At 49.2% G+C, this 23,862-nt stretch overlaps 1 protein-coding gene across 1 annotated transcript in view; it reads left to right on the top strand.

The window, feature by feature from the left end:
- Positions 1-23,862, top strand: part of Ankh (ANKH inorganic pyrophosphate transport regulator) — a gene marked incomplete at its 5' end in the record, with an annotated part of 138,084 nt that overhangs the window by 91,567 nt on the left and 22,655 nt on the right. Inside the window, 6 exon segments of the mRNA XM_005386126.2 lie at positions 291-409; positions 3,661-3,744; positions 9,622-9,792; positions 11,547-11,681; positions 13,641-13,733; positions 17,086-17,181. Of these exon segments, the coding sequence (XP_005386183.1) occupies positions 291-409; positions 3,661-3,744; positions 9,622-9,792; positions 11,547-11,681; positions 13,641-13,733; positions 17,086-17,181 (698 nt within the window).

Below are 23,862 nucleotides of genomic sequence, written 5' to 3'. Positions count from 1 at the left end.
GCAGAAGCATACAAAAGATGAACGTATCACAGAAAGATGCTTATGGTTTATGAGTATTTGTAGATAACCTTGTTTTATATTAATGCGCATGCCAAAAATATACCTGGGTGCTTAGAACCCAGGGTGTAAGCCATGACCCTCTGGGGGTCACGAGATTTTAGGTGATTTTCCTATAATTTTTTTCCTCTGTAAACAAATATTACATTTAAGTTGTTTCTACATTTTCAGGTACAAAACATTTTTAATTATCTGTTTCCTAAACATTGCTATGTGTTTTTGACCCTTTGCAGCTTATAGTGACTTAGGCTACTACATTATCAATAAACTGCACCATGTGGATGAGTCAGTGGGGAATAAGACAAGAAGGGCCTTCCTCTATCTCGCTGCCTTCCCTTTTATGGATGCCATGGTAAGTACAGGAAATCTTCGGCTTTTTTCTTAATGGTAAAGTATACATAACAACGAAGTTACTGTCTAAGCCATTTCCATATGGACAGTTCAGTGTCAGGAAAAACAGTCTTCAGAGTTCTTTTCATCTTGCAAAACTGGAATTCTGTACTCACTCTGTAGTCACCCCTTTTCCCTTCCTCAGCCCCTGAACACAACCATTCTACTTCCGGCTCCATGAAGGTGAGCCTTGCTGTAAATATGGGAGTATGCATGCTTCTTTTTTCAGTGTTGAAGACTGAATCCAGGAAGCACTGAGCTGTATCCCCAGCCCTTTTAGTATATTTTTTATTTCAAGACAGGGTTGTGCTAGTTTTCCCAGGCTAGCCTTGACTTGAGATCCTTTCGTCCCAGTCTCCCAAGTTGGGATTATAGCTGGGATTATAGCTGGGATTGTAGGTTATTTGGCTGTGCCCAGCTACAAATGCCTGTTTGAGTCTCGATGTTTCAATTCTTTGGGGCTTGTAATCAGAAATGGGATTGCTAGATCATATGGTAACTCTACTTTTAGTTTTATTCCCTGGTGTTACATATTGAACCAGGCATGCAAAGCACACATTCCACCACTGAACTGTACCCCTAATCTATTTTTAATTTTTTGAGGTATCATCATCCTGCTTTCCTTGGCTTTTACCCAGTCCATTTGTCAGTGTATTTTATGAAACTCATCTGTATTTGCCACAAGTTCTTGCAGGCAGCAAGAACGAGATTTCCTTCAGGACCAAGGAGAGAATAGCTTTCTGATAAATACCACTTCCACAGCCTAAGCACCTAAAGTTTTGGAGTAAGACTCTCTTGAACATCCTGGTAGGGTTTCATTACTTTAATAACTACATGAGCCAAGAACCTCATGTCCATAAGTCTCTGATAGTGAAGATATCCCCTCCCCATCAAACCTGGGGACTGAACTCAGGACCTTTACGCAGAGCTACATTTTTCGAAAAGCGTATATTCCCAGTAATATCCGATACTGGAAAATAAACCCCTTCTTTGGGTTCCACTTTAAATTACTTTATTTTGTTACATATTTTTTATCATTTCCTACCCCAGATTTCACGTACATTAGATGTAGAAGTGGTAGGACTCTTGCACTGGAGTCAAGCCACAATCTCCGTGTCCTGGGATATGACCTGAGGCAAAAGGATGTACAGTACATGGTGCCTGCCTGGCAAGTGCAAGGTCCTGAGTTCGATTCCTCGTACCAAAAAAAAGACATATGATTGGCTTTCTCAGAAGTCATCAGAAGTCTTAGCTGGCCGACAGTCACATGACTGGCATGGGCTCTTCCACTCTGACAGCTTTCTGCAGGTCGGCAGCCTTACGTATCAGCCTGCTAGCTGGGGCATGAATATCTGTGTTCTTAATTGCTATGAGGCCACTCTAGCTGGGCTCATTGGGTCACCTGAACACTTGCAGCAGCATTTTCTTTTCCTTGTCACCATTTCTTTTCCTCTGGTGGCGGATACGGGGCACTAAGGAAAGAGAAAAGGGCAAAGAAATCGCAGTTGGGGTTGCCAGCGTCACACACTCAACCTGGATTACAGGGACACAGTTTGAGTCCTTTCGTTAGAGAACCTTCACACCCTTTGCATCCAGAAGAGTTGGGTCCGAACTCCTGAGACTAAGTACATGGCATTGCTTTGTCCTCCCTCCAAAGAGGAAGCAGGACCCTAAACACAGAGAAGTACAGTCAACCCCACTCCGGGTGCCGGGAGCTGGGATAGTTACTAGAAGTGAACCACAGCCTGCTGTCTTCCACTGCCCTTCAGCTTTTTTCATTTGTGATGAGAGCATTTGTAAATCACAGCACAGACTCAGCCTCCCTATTCCAAAAATCCAAACTCCTAATGGTCCCAAATCCAAAACTTCTCAAGCACCAACAGAATACAGTAACAGGAGAAGTCCATACTCCACCTCATGCCTGCTTCCCGCACAGACTATCTCAAAGATTGTATACAGTTATCTTCGGGGTATGTGTATAAGGATACGTGAAATGTAAATGAATCTTGTGTTGAGATTTGGGTCCAAAGCCAAGATCCCTCATTTTATATGTGCACATATTCCAAACTCCAAGAACAAAATTCAGTATCTGAAATCCTTAAACTGCTAAACATTTCAGATAATGGGTGCTCACCCTGTCTGGCACTAGAACAGTTGTTTTTGGTACCTTTTCTCCCATGTTTATCTATAAATTCTCCCAAAGACCCTAATGTAACATATAACAGAAGACACTGCTAATAAACAAAATAATGAACATTTATAAAGAATGAGTTATCTCTCCCCCCGCCATACCTGCACACACACACACACACACACACACACACACACACACACACACTCATGCACACCAGGCAGCATGACCATGATACACTGGCTGGAGAGGGAATATTTGGAAGCCGTGGGGCTTATTATCTAGGTGGTTTTTGGACTGCAGGGCCAGCCCACAGGTGCTGATCACAGGTCTTTTAACACGGGGCACCGTGGGACCCCTGAGCTCAGGAAGGAGGTAGAGGAGCAGCTGCTATAAGAAATCCTGGCAGGGATCTGGGTTGCTGAGTATCCTTGTCTGATCGTGCTTAGCTCGGATGAAATGTTCTTTCTGGGTCCATCCAAATCTTACTTTAAAGGTAAGAAGAGTGATCGTTAACCCCATTGTGAATGTCAAGCCTTGTCCAACCCTGCTGTCCCCTGGGCTTGGGGTTGTCTGGTCCTTTTCTAAGACCTTCTCTTAGTTTCCCTCAAAGACACAGAATTCTGGGTCAGATCCTGCACAAACTTCAGGACAGGAAAATAGAACCCTCGTGGGTCCCTGGGAACCTCTGGTGATGTGACAAATCAGGACCGGTTAGAGCCCTCCTTGCGATGCACTTCCTCGAAGGAGGAGCTGTTTCTGCACCATGCAGGCTGCTCCAAGAGCCATCCTGTGTCCTCCACTCTTGCTGTTTATCCAGCTTGCTGCTAGGCTCACAAACGTAAGGCGTGTGTGTGTGTGCGTGTTGTATATATATGTATATATGTTGCTACTAAATAAAGACAAACGGTCACTCCTTGCATTTAAAAATCACTGGAGCTCGCCACCAGACCAAGTTACAGCCTTACCAGTCCTGTGCTGCCGAGACGTTTGGTGTGTTTCAGGGAAGCCCAGTCCCTGGTAACAAGAAACAGTGTAACCCCAACAGTGCATCTCATGGCAAATTCTTGTCTTTCTGGCAGGCGTGGACCCATGCTGGCATTCTCTTAAAACACAAATACAGCTTCCTGGTGGGATGTGCCTCAATCTCAGATGTCATAGCTCAGGTAACTATGGCTTGTGTGTGCAGCAGAGCGCCCCCGTCCCCTCCTGTGAGCTGCACGCTGGGTGTGATAAGTGGTGTCTTTGTAACCCTGTGGTGTGTGGTGCTCCTCTTCACCTGGCCTGGGTTTCACAGCATGTGTTTTTCTAACTTTTTATTTTGACACAATTTCAGATTTATAGAAAAGTTGCAAGAAGAGTAGAAGGAAATTCCCATTTACTGTTTGAGGCCTTCAAACACTGATATTTTACCACATCCTCTGTCTCTCTCTCCCCGCCCCTCTCCTTCCCCTCCCTTTCTCTCTCACCCTCCCTCCCCACCCCACTACTTCTGATCTGAGAGTGAGTTCCAAACAAGATGCCACTTACCTCTACATCCCTCAGTGTATTTCCTAAGAGTGAGGACACTTTCTCACCTAGCCCGAGAATAATAGTCAAAATCAGGAAATGAATATGCATAAACTATTAATCGATTTAAAAACGGATCAGAATGTACTGAAATGGCGTCCTTTACGGGAGAAGCAAATCTTAGCTGATGAGCTGCATTCTGTTTTCCCATCACCTTTAACTAGAAATGGCCTTATAGCCTTTGTGCTTCCTGACGACAACGACAGCTCTAAAGCGTACAGGCGGCTGCTTTACAGGAGCCCGCAGGATTCGATTTGGGTTTCAGCAGCATGTTACCCCATGGAGTGTTCGGTACACGAATGAGGAAAGGAAGTGTCTTTTGGTTGATGTGTGTATGATTGTGCGAGGATCGGGCTGAGCACACGGAAGTAGAGTGGTTGGGGTTTTGACGGTTGCTTTGGAGAGTATGCCTGAACATGACCAGAACCACGCCTGGTCCATTTCGAGGTGGTCACAGCACCTCTGTGTCCTTGGCCACAGCATGCAGCCTGTCACAGAGCTGCCCCTTAGAACTGTTCCCGAGCGTCACTGCTGGGATGGGTGCCACTCAGAGCTGCCCCTTGTGTGTCATCTCCCAGCATTTGAGGAGCCAGTTCTTCCATTTTGCTGCCTGCGTCTCCCTTCCTATGGGCCAGTTCTGTGAGGCTGGTGTGGGCCGGCTCTCTGTTCTTCTTTTCTTCTTCCACGGATGAGACCACAAGAAAAACTTCAGAAAATTAGATTTTGTTCCCATCATTTGTCAGTTGACTAAGTTCCTACCATCAGGCTTGGAGAAGTTTCTTGCCGGAGGAGGAGGTTAGACGTGATCCCTAGCGCCTCTCAGTTTCCATCCTGTTCCAGGATGTTTCCATGGATTGCATTGCCTTGCATTGCATTGGATATTATTTTATTTCGTGAGACATGGTCTCACTATATAGCTCAGGCTGACCTTGAATTTACTGTGTAGTCCAGGCTGCTCTTGAACTTGCAGCGATCCTCCTGCCTGAGCCTCCTGGGTGCTGGGACTATAAGCGTGTGCCACCACACCCAGCCTGAGATGTTATTTTAAAGGCAGAAAGAAAAAGAAGGGGAAAAAAAGAAGAAAACACTTGACTTTGCCTAAGATAAATATAGCAAGCATCCAAGGGCAGAAGAAAAAAGCGTACTCCTGAAAACTGCTTTGCCAGTACGCCCACAGCCATTTTCCCCCTCAGCTTTAAACCTGATCCTGGCCCTTGCCTGCTGGAATAAACAGATCTGGTAAGAGGAGCAGGAAGGCTGAGTTCAGATGCCATCTGGCCCTGGGCTCTTCCTGGTGGAAGAGTTATTTTAAAAACCTTGTTGTCTGAGTTCCCACCACAGCTTGGTTGGGAGAATAAATTCCATTTCTGTTCCTAAGTTTCCCCTGCCTCATCTTGATTCTTATTATCCGAGAGCATTTGTTACCTACCTGATAGGGTGATGTGTAAATACAGCCTGTTCCGAATACTTTGAACTACCACCTTGGCATAAATACTGATAAAATTAAATGGGTTAATAATGCCTTGAATTTCAGTGGCAGGTCTCATTAGTATATACATTGTCCTAAGATGATGGATTCCGTGCAACAGAACAAAAAGCTCTGGGTTTGGTTCAAGGAAGCAGTGCTTTCCTGTGCCACCAGTATTGTAAGACGGTTCCAATTGTTCTAATTAATGACAGTGCTGATGGATTTGTGAAAAATACAGCTGGTGTTTGCTTTATTTCGTGGTCATTTGGTATCCAAGGGACAATTTTCCTGAGGTTGTTTTCCCTTCCTGGAACCTTCTGACATTTGCCCTCACCTTCAGGGTCAGCTGAGCCCCCAGTGCGATCGGCTCAGCATCTGCCCAGATTGTGTAAACTCCCTGGTCTGCTGCCTGTTTGTCTCAACCGCCCCGCAAGTCCCAACCTTGACCAGACCCAGTTCGCGAACCTTCCTCAACCCATCCCACCCACCGTCACACAGCAGGACAAGGACCAAGCCACAAATGCCAGACCTCCTCCCTCACCTCAGCTGACCCTTAGGAACTGTTACACACACACACACACACACACACACACACACACACATGCTTCCCAGAAGATGACTTCATTTCACCACATGAAGAAAATTGTAGCATCAAAATTCTCCAGCTTCCAGCCACCAAACCTGCAAGCTCACCTTCAGACTTTTGGTCAGTGTTAGCCTAGTTTCAGGGCAAACGCCTCAGCCCCAGAGATGCCAACAGACCAGTCCTGCCCACCTGGCCCGGAACACCAGTTGAGGGGCAAACGGTGGGGCAGGGCAGCAAAGGAGCTTCCGTCGGCGCAGCCGTGCTGGGAGGACAGATAAAGAGGTTCAAGATCTGTCTTCTAGGGGCTGGCAGGGCTTTGGGGTTTAATAGAAAAGGGGAGCAGAGGCCAGGGTTCTGGGGGCATACAGAGTGCTGGTGATGTCAGGGCCTCGCTGATCAGTATCTCAGGGCTGGTTCTGTCAAGTCCTGGAAGACCCATTGTCACTTGAGGGGAAAATCGGCTCCCATCGTGAGGTAATGGCTCCTGCCTGGGGAGCAACCTCCTTTCCTCTGTGGGGTAATTGTTTCCACATGGGGGTGAGTGCTGTCACCATGGGGTGTCTGCAAGGCTCTGCTTTTCCTGGAATCCAGCTGGAGGTTTAGGACAGTGACTGGAGACTTCTAGGCACTGCTCCTGTAAAAGCGCTCAATTGGATGTCCCTGCAAATCCTGAAAATCGGTTATTCTGGTCCTCAGTCTGGAAGGAAGGTGAGGTAGACTAGGTACGTTCACAGCTACTACACCCTGTATGACTGGTTTTGAGACAGATGCTCCTTAAGTGACTCACATGCCCGTGCGCATCGCTGAGCCAACTCTGGCGCAGACTTTAAAGGTAGTAAAGAGATAGGTACAGAAACGAGGGCAGAGGTGTCAAGCTCCAGCCTGCTTTCTGTTACTCCCTGGGCAGCTCCAGCTCAGCCTTTTGGTCCTTGCTGCATCATCTCCTTCTCATCACAGGAGAGGAGGTGACCCTCCAGCTGTCCTGCACCGGGGGCTGGCCGGGCCCTCCTAACCAGTCATCGGTGACTCCTCCCTTCTCCCCAGATTGCTTCTCTCGGCGTGGAAACCCACTCAACTATCTGCAAACAGCAGCAAGACGCTGTCTCTGGATCCTCACGTTCCTCCGCAGCTGTACTTCTCTCTATATTTACTACTTCACTGTTAGTTGTTGGGAAAGCAGTTTCCACACATGAACTCCATTTCTTTCCTTCCTTTTCCTTCTGTGCCCTGCCCACGGCTGGCTCCACCAGGCTCAGTCCCGCCATATTGTCCCCTCTGATGACCCTGTGCCATCAGATCTCAGGCAGGCTCCTTGTCTCAGCAGGTGTCTCCCCAGCTTTTGGCTCTGGGAGCTGCTCGCTGTTCGATGTGGTTTGTCCCATGCTGAAGTGTGGTGAGAGGGCCTCTGCAAGGCAGTGCCTAATGAGAAGTCCTTAGGTCATCTGTCCTTGGAAGAGCCCAGGGACCCCAGTCTGTCACAGCTCGTTTGCGAGCTGTGATCTTATCACCCTGTATACATTCTCACCGTTGCCACTGGGCATGACGCCACACAGCCAGGGTACGGTCTGGACTTTCAACCCCTGCCCAAAACTGTGAGCTAAAAAGCCTCTTTCTTTCTAAGAAAATTAGCCTGCCCTAAGTATTTTGTCCCAGCAAAAATAAAAAGATGAATACAGTGCCCTAGGTTTATTCCCCGACTCTGCTCTCAGCCAGCAGTGGGTGCTCCCTGCATCATCATGTGACGAACGCCTCTGCCTCCTCCTCAAGACCTTCAGCCGAGAAGGACAGTGTCTGGGACTGTCTCTCTATCAGTGAATCCCAGCACCTGGCACCGGGCCGGCACGGGCAAACCCTCACTACTCAGAAAATAATCTGACATAGTGATGGCTGTCTCTGATTCGCAACTGTAATTCTGCATTCAAATGCAAAGGACACAAGTGTTATTGATAAATGAAACAGTCTGCCATGAAGACGTGAGACGTAGGACAAGTGGGGCACACAGCGTCGATCTATTAGAAGTTCAGAGGAGGCTAACAGCATTGTCGCTTTGGCCTTGGGCGCCCCACTAGCCGAGCCGGTCTGCCCTCCTCCCTCCACTGTCTCCCACACACACCAAGCTCTAGGCCGCCACCTTGTCCCCTGCACACTGACTGCCCTTGGTCTGTGTCTGCCCTCTCCTTCTCATCCAGGTCCTCTTCTTCCTTCTTGCCTGTCCAGCTAATGTCTCACAGAGCCATCCTGTTGGCTCCAGGTGCCTTCTGAGGGCTTGGCAGTTGATCCCTGTTGATCTTCTCATACTTTCTTTGCACACAACTGATTTTCAGCCTTTAAATATCACCGTCATGGGTTACAGTGTAGGTTCGGACTTGCAAAATGTGCCACTTGCTGAGGATGTACTTACCCTGAGTATGCATGAAAGGGCACTGTGGGGTCTTTAATTGGATACATAAGTGGGCACTGGGCCCCAGTCTCCTGCTGTACACATAGTGTGTCCCAGCAAGGCCTCTTCCAGCTGGTCCACTTGGGAGCAGCCATGGGCATCCTTATTACCATCGCTGAGCTCCACAGTGCCTTCAGCGAGTGTGTGAGACCGTGCATGAGTGTGAGCACCACCCCAAGTTGTCCCTTTCCTGCCCAGGTTCCTGTCACCACCTTCTGTCCTTGCTATGTCTCGATAACGGAGCATCAGGGTAACCCTTGGATCAGGACTGTGCAGTGGTGGTGTGTTCAAAATGCCCATTTTCTTGTGCACCTTTGGCCATTAAAGTTGCTACCTGGGAGGATCCCCCTGCCCAGGCACCTCCCTTTGCACTCAGAACACTTCTAGAACCTTCTTCATGAGGGCTCCCGGGACGCCTCTGAACAGAGGCTGTGGGAGGGTCACACATACACTTTGGCAAGTGTACCGCTGAATGGAGACTAACGTTTTATTAGGATTTCAGTCTCTCCTGGTTCTGCTCATTTCAATCCTTCCTATTTCATACATTAATATTTTAGACTTTAATTTTGGTTGCTATAGAATAATTACTGCTGACACTTTGAGCAGCACTTCTGATGACTTCCATCCCGTAAATGTTCACGAGCCCTTGCCCTGGGACCTTCGCAGACCACCGCTACTTATAGCCCAGTATCCAGCCTCCAGAGGTGGAAGCTCTCCCGCTGGAGATCAAAGCATTTAGATATTTCTCAGGCGAAAACCTTAAGCAGCAATGCAGTTGCCTTAAAGGAGTCTAAATGATGGCTGTAACAAAATGATGAGTGTGTTTCTGCAGTGAAGCTGAGGAATCTGAGAGTAATTTCAGATCCCAGCCCCATCAAGTCCTCTGCATCAGGTCAGGGGTTCCGCAGGTCAGAGGTTGGGCTTGTGCCTCTATCGGCCAGTCCCCTTCCCCTAACCCATCCCTTCTGCTTCTCCCGCAGGTTGTTTTCGTAGCCATTTTGCTCCACAGCCACCTGGAATGCCGGGAGCCGCTGCTCATCCCCATCCTCTCCCTGTACATGGGCGCACTCGTGCGCTGCACCACCCTGTGCCTGGGCTACTACAGGAACATCCACGACATCATCCCCGACAGGAGCGGACCCGAGCTGGGGGTACGTCTTCATCTGAGTAGAAATGAGTAGAACGAGATGCTTTTGCACCCTGTAAGAAAGGAGAACTCAGCATCATACGCTTGTGCTCTGTGATGCTGTACCCAAAGCTCAAGGGCTGGTCCATGCCTGCCAGGAAGGGAGGTAGGAGAATTAATGAGCTTCGAAGACAGACATGATTTTACAGGTCACTGTCCGGCCTCCTCCTTGCCATGTGAGGAGACTGAGGCCCAGCAAATCCCTTCAAGCCAAGGAGAGATACATTTCTCTCTGTCTTTCTCTCTTACAGTTGTAAATTAAGCTACATTCAGAAAGTTTTAGGACCCATAGAACCTATAGTTTTATTATCTTTAACTTCATATCAGGGATCCAGGCTTTTCTCTTCTTTTTGCATTGGCCAACCCCAGTTTTTATTCAGGTGTCTACCTCCTGGGGGCCAGTCAGATCCAGCGTTAGGTACCATAGCGTGATGGGAACCGTTAAGATAAAATCTCTGTCTTCAAGCAGTTTTACAGCCCATGTGGCAGACAAGAGGCAGCAGTTAGACCTGAATCTGAGACAGCACATAACTGGCAGGAGAATGTAAGAGCCTCCGACACTGAGGGGAGGAGCCCAGGAACGTGGACCAGAAACTCTTTGGAGGAGGTCAGGTTTGGCCTGTGCCTTGAAAACTGAGTAAGAAGAAAGTCAGACACGTGACCTTTTACAGGTGGCCAGATATTCAGTCCATCACAAATGTACACAGTATCTGAGTGCTGTTCATCTCACTCTTCCTACCCATAGGTCGTAGACCTCATTGGCGTTCTTTCCATGTAGCTATAAGGCAGGAGTGAATGATCATATGTAACCCCAAGTAAAACACCACACTGTATGCCTGGCCCCGCTTTGACCACACAGTACTTGCGTACTGCCAAAACAGTAATCGTGTTGACCGCTTACCTCCATCCAAGGTAGGGCCTTCCGTGGAGTCCTACCTAGTTATTTCCACCACGAGGCGAACCGCACCAAATTGGTGTTGACAGTAACAATCCGTCTCTCAACATGCAGCCACGAGCAAGGGGAAATAAATTAAAGCGGCTGGGGTGATTCCATGATGCCACTCTCACCCTCTTGAAGAATCAAAACCAAAATTGTGTGATGAAAGCCAGGCTTTAAAGTAGCATCCACTGTGGCTGCAGAGGTCTTAAGAAATGACTTGTTCTTTACCAAGCTTTTATTTTGTTTCTGCTTCTGAACAGATTATGTGACTTACTGTGAAAACTCTGAGAGGCAGAGCCTCTGTAGTGAATTTACACAGTGCTGAAATAATTAGGCACATTTATATATGCTGACTGATTCCAAAATAGATTATAATACTTTTTATTTCTGAGACTTACCTCCCACTGACATGGCTTCTAGCCAGTCACTGTGATGATATAAACAAGACCTAATTTCAAACGTGCTTCTCAGGCCATGAAGCTGGGGTCTGTGTCGGCCTGAGATTCCCTATATGGAAAATAGTGGTTGGGATCCGTCAAACTTCAGTGTGTTTTGACTTCACACTAGTTTGCAACTGTCTGAATTGATTTCTAATAAGACTGTGCATTTTATATTAATTCAGTGTGGCTTGTCTATGAAGGCTTTTCCTTATATTACTGGTAAGCATGGTGAATTGACTCATGATTGGCATAAAAAGCAAAAGCTTTAATTCTGAGGGTTTTTTTTCCTGTTCTACTTCTAGATCTTAGTGAACTTCCCGTTTTCATTTCTTAATGCAGGGAGATGCGACAATCAGAAAGATGCTGAGCTTCTGGTGGCCTTTGGCTCTGATTTTGGCCACGCAGAGAATCAGTAGGCCGATTGTCAACCTCTTTGTGTCCCGGGACCTCGGGGGCAGTTCTGCAGCTACGGAGGTAGGTGAATTTGGGAGGAACGTGGGGACTTGTAACAGCTTTAGGGAGCGGGGGCTAACACTTGTTGCTAGCTCATCTCGGGAGCTCAAGTGATTTTGCAGTTCTAAAGTCTGACACAGTCACGCTGGGAAGCCGGAGGCGCTTCTTCAGTAACTGAGAGTCGTGTGACTTTATATTATTATGAGTATTGAGGGAGACGTCCACTTCCTCCCTCTCGTACTGGCACAGAAAGGAAGTGTCCAAGGGACAGAGTCACCTAGGAGCTGAGCTGGTGAGAATCCAGGCTTTCGCTTCCACCACAGGGCTTTTCTGTATGTCCATGATGACCGCAAGGGGCCTCTCTCCCGGAGCTGCACAGGACAGGGGAGCATGCCGTGTGTGGGCAGAAATGACGGGGCCCAGAGGGAGCAGGGCCTCTGTTTTAACCCAACCTACTGTCACCTGCTGGCCATCATCCTCTGCCTGAAGGACTCTAGGTGCTGCTTGGCGGTCTGCCCCTCCCTAAACGACGACCCCTGTGTTCACTCACTAATAGCCCAAGCAGTGTGCCTGGAAACTGGCAGCTCCTCCAAAGGCCGCGTTGACTCACTTTTTCCCCCTTTCAAGTTGGGTATGAACAAATAGAATGACTTCACTTGTTTCTTCTTCCACTGCCTCCTGGAGAATTAACTCAGCCTCTGGCACCGCTGGTCCTGCAGGAGGGTTCCGACTGCTCATTAGGGCCTCCTGTTTACACGTGGCTTTTCGAAGGAGCGGCCGAGCCCCGGACTGCGCTGTCAGCAGGTCCCTGGCCGGGAGCACCATGCCAGTTTCCATGTCCTAGGAAGCAGCTCATGTTGGCAGGGAAGGAGCAGCCTATAAATCAAAAGCAGAATGCGTTCTCTTGCCTCAGTTTGTTTTTGGAGTCATGGGTATCTTGGGTGGCTTCTGTAACACAGCAGTTTTTTACCTGGAAGGTGTAGTTTCCCAGTAAAAAGCGTGGGATGCCCATGACCTGTGTGCTGGAATTCCACCTTTGCCTTAAAACAAATGAACAGAAAGCTGTCTTGTATTAGCGCCATTTCAAAGCTGCCAGCAGTGGTATGTGAACCGCCTGCTTATGCGTTAGGCATTGTGTGCATTTCCTGGGCTCCCATCACCACTCCAAGATGGGTGTTGTTCTCCCCATTCTGCTGCAGGAGCAGAAAGGGGGGGCCCGACACAGCTGGTAAGTGATGAGGGGAAAGCTGGGCCCTCGCTCCACCCGATCGCATCCTCATTTTTGTTCCTCACCCCACAGTTAGTTCACACAGCCGGGGACTTCCCTCGTGTTCTTGGCAGGCTGGGCACTGCTCCTCCCTTCTTCAAAGTAGATGGAGCCGTCTTCCTCCTTGACTAGTGAGTTAAAGGGTTGACCTGTGCCAGGATGTAGCGTGAGACGCTGTGTTTTCCTCCTTCCTTTTCATGCACAAGAGAAAAGAAGCTCATTTTCATGGAAGCACGTCAACAGCTGTATGAAACATTTATTAGTTTTATTAAATTAACTTTTAACTCAGGCCATACCTACCGACTGAGCCGTCGGGAATGAGTTGAGTTGGGAAGAGACAGTGGCACAAAGCCATCAACAAATGTATAGTGTCAGCCACCTCAGAAGACGGAGACGGAGAGGTGTGCACTGGGAGGATGCCCAGCTTCATTCTGAGACAAAGAATAGACCAGACTGGCAGGTCCTCCTTGGCACAATGGAAAGAGCAAAGTTTCTGAGGAATGGGGTTGGCTTCTCAAGCCTGAACCTGCTTTCCCCTGCGTCCCTGTAACAATGCACCTACCCATATCCTCTGCACTCTGGCCGGTCCTGCGCCGGCTGAAGCCAGTCACCCAGTATGGGGGATCTGCCGCTGGCCCTGTCACACAGCGTGACAGCGACTGGAGGACTCGCTGCCGATGTCCACACTAATGCTGCCCACTTTTCTCTTGCAGGCTGTGGCAATTTTGACAGCCACATACCCTGTGGGCCACATGCCATATGGCTGGTTGACAGAAATTCGGGCCGTCTATCCTGCTTTTGACAAGGTGAGACCTGGGTGGCACAGTGTCAGAAACATGCTCTTTAAAATTGCCCTTTGATGGACAGAGGTCTCCAGAGGCACGCTGGGCTGTTTCTTGAGCCCACCTCCTTTTGTAAGGTTAACAGGGGGTTGGGGTGTTGGCGGTAACTGTGGAACATTCTCTGAAAATACCAGAGCAGGTTGAAGTTTACCTCCATGCCAAGCCTGTGATGCTTTTACAAACTGAATATTCCTCTGGCCATTTTTTAGGTGATTCCTATTGGAAATTTACATGTTTGCAAAAGGGCAGATAAACTCTTTAAAACATTATACATGTTAGATTTTGTTTCTGTAGCTTATTTCTTTAGTTCAGCTAGCACCTTACTGCCTCATACCGGATGGCTGAGGTGCAGACACAGTTTTCTGTGGCGAGGGTACCTGCTCGCACACATGGTCCCTTCAGCAGGACTGTCAGCTTGGTTCTGAGGTGGCAGACTTATTCCAACTGAAAGCCTCACGGATGGCAGCTCTGGCTGGTCCCAGCGAGCGAGGCACATAACTATTATGATGTTGCCTGTGGCATGGTCGTGACTCTGTCTTTGTCGTTCAGTAAATGTCTGCTTCATTGCAGCTCTATTATTGGAACCTATAGGCTTTTACCGTAAACAGATGTAACACCAGCTACCAAAAAGCAGTGCACAATGTTTAAAATGGAAAGGAAGCAAACAACCTGCTGTTTATGTCTAAATATGTGTTGTTTTGCCTTGAATCTCCATAGCATGGGTTCAGGGCCCTTGCTGGTACCGTTTTCTCTTATCCCACCAAGAGCCCTGTGAAGGGAGGAGAGGAAAAGCCTTCAGCAGGTCAGGGAGTCCCCAGCAGGTCGGCTCTGGCGGAACGGGCAGTCTGCACTCAGAACCTCCACTTTCCCCTACCCTCCCTTCAGTCTCCTGAGGGCACAAAGCCACACAGGCAGGGCCACCCATCTTTCCTTCATGAAGCCCCCTGCTTCTGACCTGCTCCCTTAACCTGCGTGTGAGCTTTGTACTCCTGCACCCAACCTTGCCTGCTGGGCCAAGGGCTCCCCTTCCAGCCCCTGTCTCAGGAAGTGGGTGTGGACATCCTTAGCAGTCTGTCCATTAGTACCTGCCACCTGCTGCAGACAGGGTGCAGTTTCTGTGGAGAAGTGCTCCTGACTGCAACCCATGGGCCCCGAGTCACCAATGAGAGAGAGAGAGAGAGAGAGAGAGAGAGAGAGAGAGGGAGAGAGAGGCACTCTGTACAGTGGGTTTAGTGCAGTCTCCAGACAGAAATCACTGTTTTCCTTTTGAGGAACATACATAGGGAGGTGTAGAAAACAAAATGGATGGAAGTCCTTTTAGATGTCGGTTCTCACCCTGGAGAATAAGATTATATAATGCAACTTACTGACGAGAATAGGTGCTGAAATGGTAAAGCCTCCTGGCTGGGAGTGTCCCATCTGAGATTGGTTCAGGCCACCTTGAAATAATAAAACTTAACAATACCACAGTGTATGGCTTCAGTAGGAGTGTCCAAGAAAAACATTGTTTTATTTCTAATCACAGAGGTTAGAAGTTATGAAAAATTCCTTTAACAAGCGTACCTCTGGCCAGAAATGTAGGTTACTCAGAATCCTTTTAAAACCTCACCCTCCGTGCCCACACACGCCTGTGAGCAACACCAAGCCACTTGGGGGAATTCTGCACAGTCACCAACATCTCAGACCCTGTGGGCACTTCCAGAGTATGCTGCCCTGACCATTGAAGTCCTCATCCTCTTCTTGGGTTCCAGGATAAGAGATTCAGAATATCTTAGTACCTTGTGGTCATTCTAGCTAAGTATGGACAGAGATCTTTACACTGGTGCAGTCTGCCCTGTCCTTTTCATCTGTGAAAGGTGTGTTTCTGAGTATATTGGTCAAACCAAATGAAACACCTGTGCTAATCTGGCAGCACCAGCATTTGCTTCAAACATGCTGCCAGGGTTATAATCCATCAGTGCAGGGACACTGTGGGTTTGGTGACATTGCTTGACTCCCTTGGGGTGGTCCCATCTCACACTACCAGGGCACCTGATGGATGGATGGATGGATGGATGGATGGATGGATGGATGGATGGATGGAGACAGAGAGCCCCAGCACGCTGGGACGTTGGCTTCTCTGTGGCAGTAGCCTGTTAGTCAGAAAGGCAGCTGTGCTTCAGAGAGCAGGATTAAGAAGTGACATTCAGAGGTGGTGCTGCAGAGGCGCCCTCGAGGGGAAGTGGTGGGAGAGATTCCAGAGTCTGCAGCCTCCACACTGAGGGAAATCTGTGTCCTTCCCAGCAGGACCCTGGGTGGCTGCGTGTGCATGTGTCCGATTAGCCTGGGCATGGAACCAGGTGGCGAGCTTGTTTTTGTTGGTTGGTTCTGGACTAATTGGATCCATAATGAGGCAGGGGTTCTTCTTCCCTGGAGATTTTCCTGGCCCTGGGGCCAGGCATGTGGGATGGGGTGAGGCTGTGTGGCAGTGGGACCCAGAAAACCTCAGCACGCCTCATATTAGTGATCTGCAAGAGGGCATCCCAAGCCAGCTGAAGAACTGCTCCCAATCGATTGTAGCAGGGGCTCTGTCGGAGCCCCCGTGCCCAAGAAGGATTCTGGCACCAAGTGCTTCAGAGCCCAAGAGGTGGGTGCGTGCGCATAGAGCTTCATCTGAGAAGGCACCACCTCACAGGGCCCCAGGGGAGATGAACATGTGCGCTGTCCCCAAGGGTCATTAGGAAGTGAGGCCCGGAGAGTGCTAGAAGTCAGAAGTCACAGGTAGGCTGTGGAGGGGATCGGCCTTGAGGAGACTCGTGTTTGGGGAACCAGGAGACCCAGCAGCAGGAGGAAGAACAAAAGCACCTGTGTGTTGGGGGAAAGCAAAGAGCCTTGTTTGGGAGCCACGTGGGGAAGAGACAAAGGGAACAAGGGTCTGGGCCATTCAGGCAAGGCCCTGCATGCCCAGTGCCATTCAAGTCCATTGGGTGGGGAGGAGAGGAGCAGCAGAGGTCACCGAGCAGGGCTTGGTGTTCAGCAGGATGACCCTGGTGACCAGGCACAGGGACCGCAGGCTTCTAGGCCAAGGCCCTGGGCAGGGCGAGGTGGGCAGCTGGCGCCAAGGGATCGGACTGACTCAGCCCAGAGTTGGGTCTGGGGAGCGTCCATGTGTGAATTAACAGCCGTCCGAGAGACCCAGCATGACGGCTGTCTTCCAGGCTGTCCCTCGGCGTCCCCATGCCAGGCACCTCACAGAAAACAAGATGCTCTTTGAGATCCCGGGGAGTCAGCCAGGGATACCCCAGAGCTTGTCGTCACTGCTGTTCTCTTCCCCCAGAATAACCCCAGCAACAAACTGGCGAACACGAGCAACACGGTCACCGCATCCCACATCAAGAGGTTCACATTTGTGTGCATGGCCTTGTCGCTGACGGTAAGGGGATCGGGAGACTTCTCTCTCTCCCTCTCTCTCCCCCCTCCTCTCTGTAAAGGGGCGAGTTGCTATTTCAAAGGGAGGACTCTTTATTCCACAACATATTGCTATGCTAGATTCATTAACAACCTCTTGGGGCTGGGGATTTAGCTCAGCGGCAAAGCGCCTGCCTGGCAAGCACAAGGTCGTGAGTTCGGTTCCCAGTACTGGAGAAAATCCAAAAACAAACAAACAGGGCTGGGGATTTAGCTCAGCGGCAAAGCGCCTGCCTGGCAAGCGCAAGGTCGTGAGTTCGGTTCCTGGTACCGGAGAAAAACCAAAAAAAAAAAAAACAAAACAAAACAAAAACAAAAACAAACAACAACAACAACAAAAATCTCTTCAACACATGTTCTCCCCCAAATGTGAATGACTCTACTCAAGGAGGTGATTGTCTTTAGGGGCACACATCTGCTTCTGGTATTCCTCAGGACTCCTCACGTGATCAAGAAAGACAGACTTTGCCTTTAATTTGAATGCCTCTCTCATCTCGCTAAGGAATACCCAACCCATTTTCTGAGCATCCAAAGTCAGCTTTGAAGCCATCCCAACCCTACCCCAAATGGAACTGATGTTATTTCAGTTTCCCTATAAAAGTTCTTTTCCTAATTACATTATGCTGATGCAGCCAACTTACTTATCCTTATTTACCCAGCCCCTGCTGGATCTCGAGCCCTGTCTCTCCGCCAAGGATACAGCTGTGAAGAGCTGTGGGTGACACCAAGCCGTCACCAGCATGTCAGTGTCTGAGAGCACATCCTTAAACAGGCAGCACACGCTCTCCCCTTACCGGACCCCCATGAGCAAGTCTCATGCGTGAGATCCTGTTCAAAAATGTGGAAAGCACATGTGTAGAGTATATAAGATGGTTTATAACGTGTCAACAGCAGCAGGAAAACCAGCAATTACAAGCAATCTTAAACGGTAGACTATACCCTTTGAGTTGTAAAGATGGAAATGAGACAAAGATAAAAAGAACTGTGGTGTTTTTGTCTTGTTTTATTTTGTTTTTGCAATTCTAGAGATTGAACCCAGGGCCTTTGCACTGAGCTACATCCCCAGCCATTTTTATTTTTTTATTTTGATACTGGGTCTTGCTAAATTGCCCAGGCTAGGCTCAAATGTGGTCCTCCTGTCTCAGCCTCCCATTGTGCTGGGATTATGGGCATGCACCACTGTACCCAGCTGAGTTATGGCTGCTCATTTCCCTTGTTTATTGTTGTGGCTACTCATGTCCTAGTAAGTCGTATAGAACACTTTCACTTATATGTACAACGCCAGTGTTTTCCAGAAATGCCCGGGGCTGTGCAGTGATCCTCCTCACTAACCAGCCCAGGGACTGAGAGCTATTTAAAGTGTTAGCCTTGGGGCTGGGGATTTAGCTCAGCGCACAGTGCCTGCCTTGGAAGCGCAAGGTCATGAGTTCGATTCCCGGTACCATGAAAAAAATAAAAACAAAATAAAATAAAATGTTAGCCTACATTGCAAATGGAACACATTACCTGTTGTCCTTAGCAGTCTCAGAAGAACATTCAGCTTGATGAGCTGCACTTAGTCCTTCAAATTCAACTCCTGCACACGGTGTAAGCCTTTAGTGGACTTTGTTGCAAAACCCACGGCTTAACATTTGCCCACTGATCCAGCAGCTGTGTAGATTGCTGCAGAGTAATTTTTGATTACTCAGATAGGGACAGCGAGGGATAGGGACAGCGAGGGATGGGTGGCCTATCGAAAAAGGCCCAGCACACCGCTGAGCACGACCTCATGCCCTTGGCTGCCCGTCACCTCCAGCGCTGCCCCTGCAGCCCTGCAGCCCTGTGAAGTGGGGATGTCAGAAGCCCATCCGCTGCTTCTTCACTGGGTGGAGGGAATTTCTGACAGCATACATCTGTTGGAGTCAGACCGGTGACCCCAGGCCAACCTCTTCCTTTGTGGGCATTCTGTCTTCCTGTGGTGTTTAAGTTTTTCCATGGTTCCCTAAAGTATTAGCAAAACACTGAACAACAGTTTAAAAGAGTATTTTAGGAGAAAAACAGAGAAGTTTCTATTCCAGAGCAGACCTCAGCTTTTGGAGCCGAGAGTTGAGTCAAGTCCAAAGCCAGGTTCTGTGACTTGGCTCTCGCAGGCCCAGAGAACCAGCTACTCCTGGCTGGAGGTTGCCTCCCCTGTCTTACTGTGTAGAGGGCTTCCCACAGCGAGGCTTGAGTATAGTGGAGAGCGTGGCCGCAGCAGGGGCAAGGACAGTCCTCTCTGGTGACTCATGAGCAGCAATTTGTACCGCTAAAAAATTACTCTGCAGCAAGCTTATTTAAAATGATGATAATTTAGGAGCTGGGAAAACGATTACACATCTCGCAAGCAAAGGTTTTATTTCTTTAATTATTATAATCCTAGATCACAAAAGTCTTCTGTAGCTAGAAGTATCTCAAGGTAAACTTTCCTCTTAGAAATAAAGACTTGGAACGCTTTGCTGGAGGGGAACTTGGAGATACTCTCGTCAGAACCTATAATTTTTCAGAAAAGGAAATGACTCAGACAGGACAAGGGAAGTGTCCAAGTGCCCAGTAATAGAACTGGCTGGAACTCAGCCCCTGGGTCTCTGTCTGGTGAACACCACTGTCCCCAAGGAACAGGAACAAGTACTGGTCCTTGGGCCTCCGCACTGGGACACTTGGCACCATGCCGAAAGGAACGGCAGTTTCTTCAACATTAAAAACCATGGCATTTGAGCTGTGAAGTATCTCACATCCAGTATCCTCACAGCGATTCCATCAATTGACGCAATATTTTGGCTGAAGGAATTGTCACTAAAAGGCACATAGGAAAAATGTAAAGCAAGATTTTTCTAAACTAAGCATTCAACGGCAGCTCTAACACAGACAGCTTTTTATGTCACACCATTATTCATCGTGCTCTTACTCTCCGAACTTCACGACACAGGTCTGTGATGTGGCCCCCCGGCCTGCCACCGTGCTGACACGTGGAAGGGACACAATAATCCCCCGAGTTTTGCCATGGTAAGGGTCATGAAGGCACCCACACTGCAGTGGTGTAGTTTGGAGGTGGGTTCTATCCCCAGCACCACACACACACACACACACCCGTGCATGCACACACACATGCACTCACACACACACATCAAGTGACAGTCTGCTTATCTATGCCCATTTAACCCTATTTTTAAAGCTCTTAAAAGGCCTTTTCTGAGTCTGTTTTAATGTAATTTTTTTAACCATCTGAATGTCTAGAAATTAACAAAGCAGAAGTTGTAACACTCAAGAGCATCATGCTTCATGTTCTTTCCAGAGTATGATTTTTTTTTTCCAGTACTTTTTTCAGCCTTTGCCTTGAAAAACTCCCCAGCATTTTTTATTTTAAAATAGAGTTCCACAATGTTTCCTAGACTGGGCTAGAACCTGCAGTCCTCCTGCCTCAGCCTCCCAGAGTGCTGGAATTACAGGCACGGACCACCAAACCAGGTTTGCAGCAGATGATTTTATGTACAAAGTAGGAGCTTCTCGATGATTCACAGCCGCCATGGGTCATCTTACACTGACAGAGTTTCCCGTGCTCAGTCTCTGGGGAAGCTGGCTCATGTCCCCGAGAGTTTGAGAGGACTGGCCCCTGGGTCCCTGTCCTGTGACTCAGTGCTTCCAACTGCGTCTCAAAGAAAAACTTCTGCTTATGATGGAAAATGCAGCCTTCCCACCCGAAAGGGCTCACTTTTTGGGCTCTTGCACACTGGGTTCTAGTCAAACTTCACCTGTGAAAAATAAGACATCACTTTGACAGTTAATGAGAGACAGACACTGCAGCATATCCATATTTATTTATTCCCTATTATAAATTTTCAGCTTAAAGTTAGATTGCCTCTTCTTGCTCTGAAATTTGGTTCTGCCCTCACGCTTTTCCCCAACAGTCACCTTTAAGTCACTGCATTTTAAGAAAAACAGCCAATGTCCTGCGTGCAGAAGGGGAGGGCTGGTGTGGAGCCGGGAGACGGGGTCAGGAGCATTTCCAGTTCCTGACCCTGTGCCTATGGCATCGTGCGTCTCGTCCTTCCAGCATGCTCGGCAGCAGGTGCTGACTGGCCTCTCTAGTCAGACGGGGCAAAGGGTATCTTACTCCTTCCAAAAGATCCTCCTCAAAACCGCAGGTCACCAGTGCATACCTGCTGAGTAGCAGCGAGTCAGTGGCCGTATGCAGACCAAGGCCAGCCAGGCAGCTACAGACGGGCCAGCTGCTCTTCAGGGTGAAGGAAGACACAGAGGCTGCCCCTGGAGGGACAGCTCAGGAGGGCATGCGTGTCATGGCAGCCAACCTTGTCAACCCCCGCAGGGAGAAGGAATCAAAGACTAGTGATCCACAGGGGAAGGAAGAGGCACAGCCTTGGGGAACCGAGCCACTCGGCCCTGAACCATCCTGAAGAGCTGTGGACCCTCTCACAAATGCACCGGACTGTCGGCACGGTGACGGTGCATCCTTGAAGGCCTTTTCCCTTGGGGCTGGAGTGGGGGGCGTGGCCTGGGAAAGGTGCTCCTGAGGAAAGAGCCTCCTGGCTCCAGAGCTCCTGCCTCTTGGCAGGCAATAACACTGAGGCAACGCTGAGCTTACACAACCTCTGCTCTCAAAAGCTTGAGGTCTGTCCTGGTCCCTCCTGGACTGAAGATTTGGGAGTAAGAGAGGAACTGCTCACCAGGGTGGGACGCATCTGCCCAACAGTACTCTTGAAGGGAAAAGTGCCAGATGGGCATCAGAATGCCAGGCCGGCTTGGTGAAAGCCAACATGCCAGGCAGCTAAACTCACCAAATTTGCCTATTTATTCAAAACGTACACACACAAGAAAAAGCCCTCTTTGTGTAGTTTATAACAAACTGTGTTAAACAGCCAAGTTTTAACAGTTCAGCTGCTTCTAGTTGACCCGTTTGCGTTTTGACTTTACGAATGGCATTTTAACAGCATTTTTCTCTTGTCAAGCCTCCTGCTGCTTTAGCTTTGGGCAGCTGGTGCCAAGAGGCAAGGAGAAGAATCCATGCAGAGCGCAGGCCTGGCTCTGCTGCCGCCTCCCCAAGGCCTTTGCGCACAGCAGAAATGGGCGTCCTTCCAGAGGGAGCTCAGCACGCGAAGGCGGGGGTGCCCCTGGGCAGGGGATGGCCTACGCCACCACACCCAGCACCCCCTGCATGCCGGACGCAGAGAAAGCAAAGGAGGAGATGGAAGGACCAGGGAAGGGAGACGGAGTGCCAGAGAGGTGGAGAAACCACAGTCAAAAAGAGATGGGAGTTCATCACTAAATGGCGGAGCGAAGTGGCGGAGGTGGAGGTGGAGGTGGAGGAACAGATGCAGTTGGTGTACAGCTCCGAGGGCCTAGAGCTGGCCCAGGGCCCTGCCAGTCCTTCCAGCCCAAGTTGCTGTAACTCTGTAAGAGATTTTACAAGACAGCCTTTTAAGAGATAGTAAATTGCACAAAGTGATGGTTGGCCAAACCGGTTATTGCGTGGGGATTTAGGGTAAGCCGTGTCAGGAAGGTGGGTGTGGAAGGCAGCTCTCACCAGGCTTTGCACACTTGCTCACACGATGCCGGGTCACGCAACTACACCAGGGCCCCAGGGCCGGCATCCTGCAGCTTCCACACAAGGGGCTGCTTGGGCCCTGAGGGAGTCCCCGTCACTCAGACAGAGAGAGAAGGAAGCCTGTCGGGACACCCTCAGTCTGCGCTGCCTCACAGGGTGACGCAGGGGCATCAGAGGTCAGTGGCTCCTAATACTGAAGGGTTTGCTTCTTATTTCACCCAGATCTTTATGGGCCTTGCCTTTTGCAGTCAATGAGGCATTAAAGGGAGACCGTGAAAGCCAGAAGCTTCTATTCTGATTGGGGTGGGTAAGCTGTGTCTGCTGCGTTGAGGTGCTAACCCCCAGGACCTCAGAATGTGACCTCATTTGAAGCAGAGTTAAGATGAGGCGCTGGGGGGGAAGGTGGGCTCCCAAGCAGAGCCAGGATAGCCAGTGCTCACACAGAGGGGAGTCAGGCACAGAGAGTACACTCACCGGCCTCCTCGGCAGGCTGCGAGACAGTAACTGCCCTGCTCCCAACCAGCTGGCTAGGTGCTCGGTGAGGGCAGCCCTGGAAAAAGATGTGCGGTGTTCTAGACAAAAGAGGCCTCTTCCTCTCACCAAAGGCCACACAGACTTGAGGAACCAGCCTGTCAGCAGCCAGCACTCTGTCCCTGCATTATGTGAACTACTTCAGACACGGCTATGATTCTATTTCACCAGACGCTCAGTGTGTGTAGAGCATTTGCTGAGAAACGCTTAGCCCGCACCTCGGTGCTGTGCCTGCACTTATGTGCTTCATTACGTCTTTGCTGATGGCCTTTGGGAAGGGGGTTATTGGCATCACAGCCCCAGACAGAAGGTAGTACCAACCCGCTCACGGTTTATATGAGTATGTGTCCCATTGCCAATAACACAAAACCACAAATTTGGTAAATTTTAATGAAAAATGACTTCTTTTTTTGTTTGCTGGTTGATTGGTTTGCTTGTGGGTTTGCGTTTGTTTCCATTAATGGGAATGAACCCAGGGGCTCTGTAGCACTGAGCTACACTGTCGGCCCTTTTCAGTTTTTATTTTGAGAGCATCTC

This window comes from Chinchilla lanigera, unplaced genomic scaffold (genome assembly GCF_000276665.1).
Source record: "Chinchilla lanigera isolate Chin_1 unplaced genomic scaffold, ChiLan1.0 scaffold00025, whole genome shotgun sequence".
Lineage (NCBI taxonomy): Eukaryota > Metazoa > Chordata > Mammalia > Rodentia > Chinchillidae > Chinchilla > Chinchilla lanigera.
Note: the sequence above shows the minus strand (reverse complement) of the source record. Positions and strands in the feature narration are given on the sequence as shown.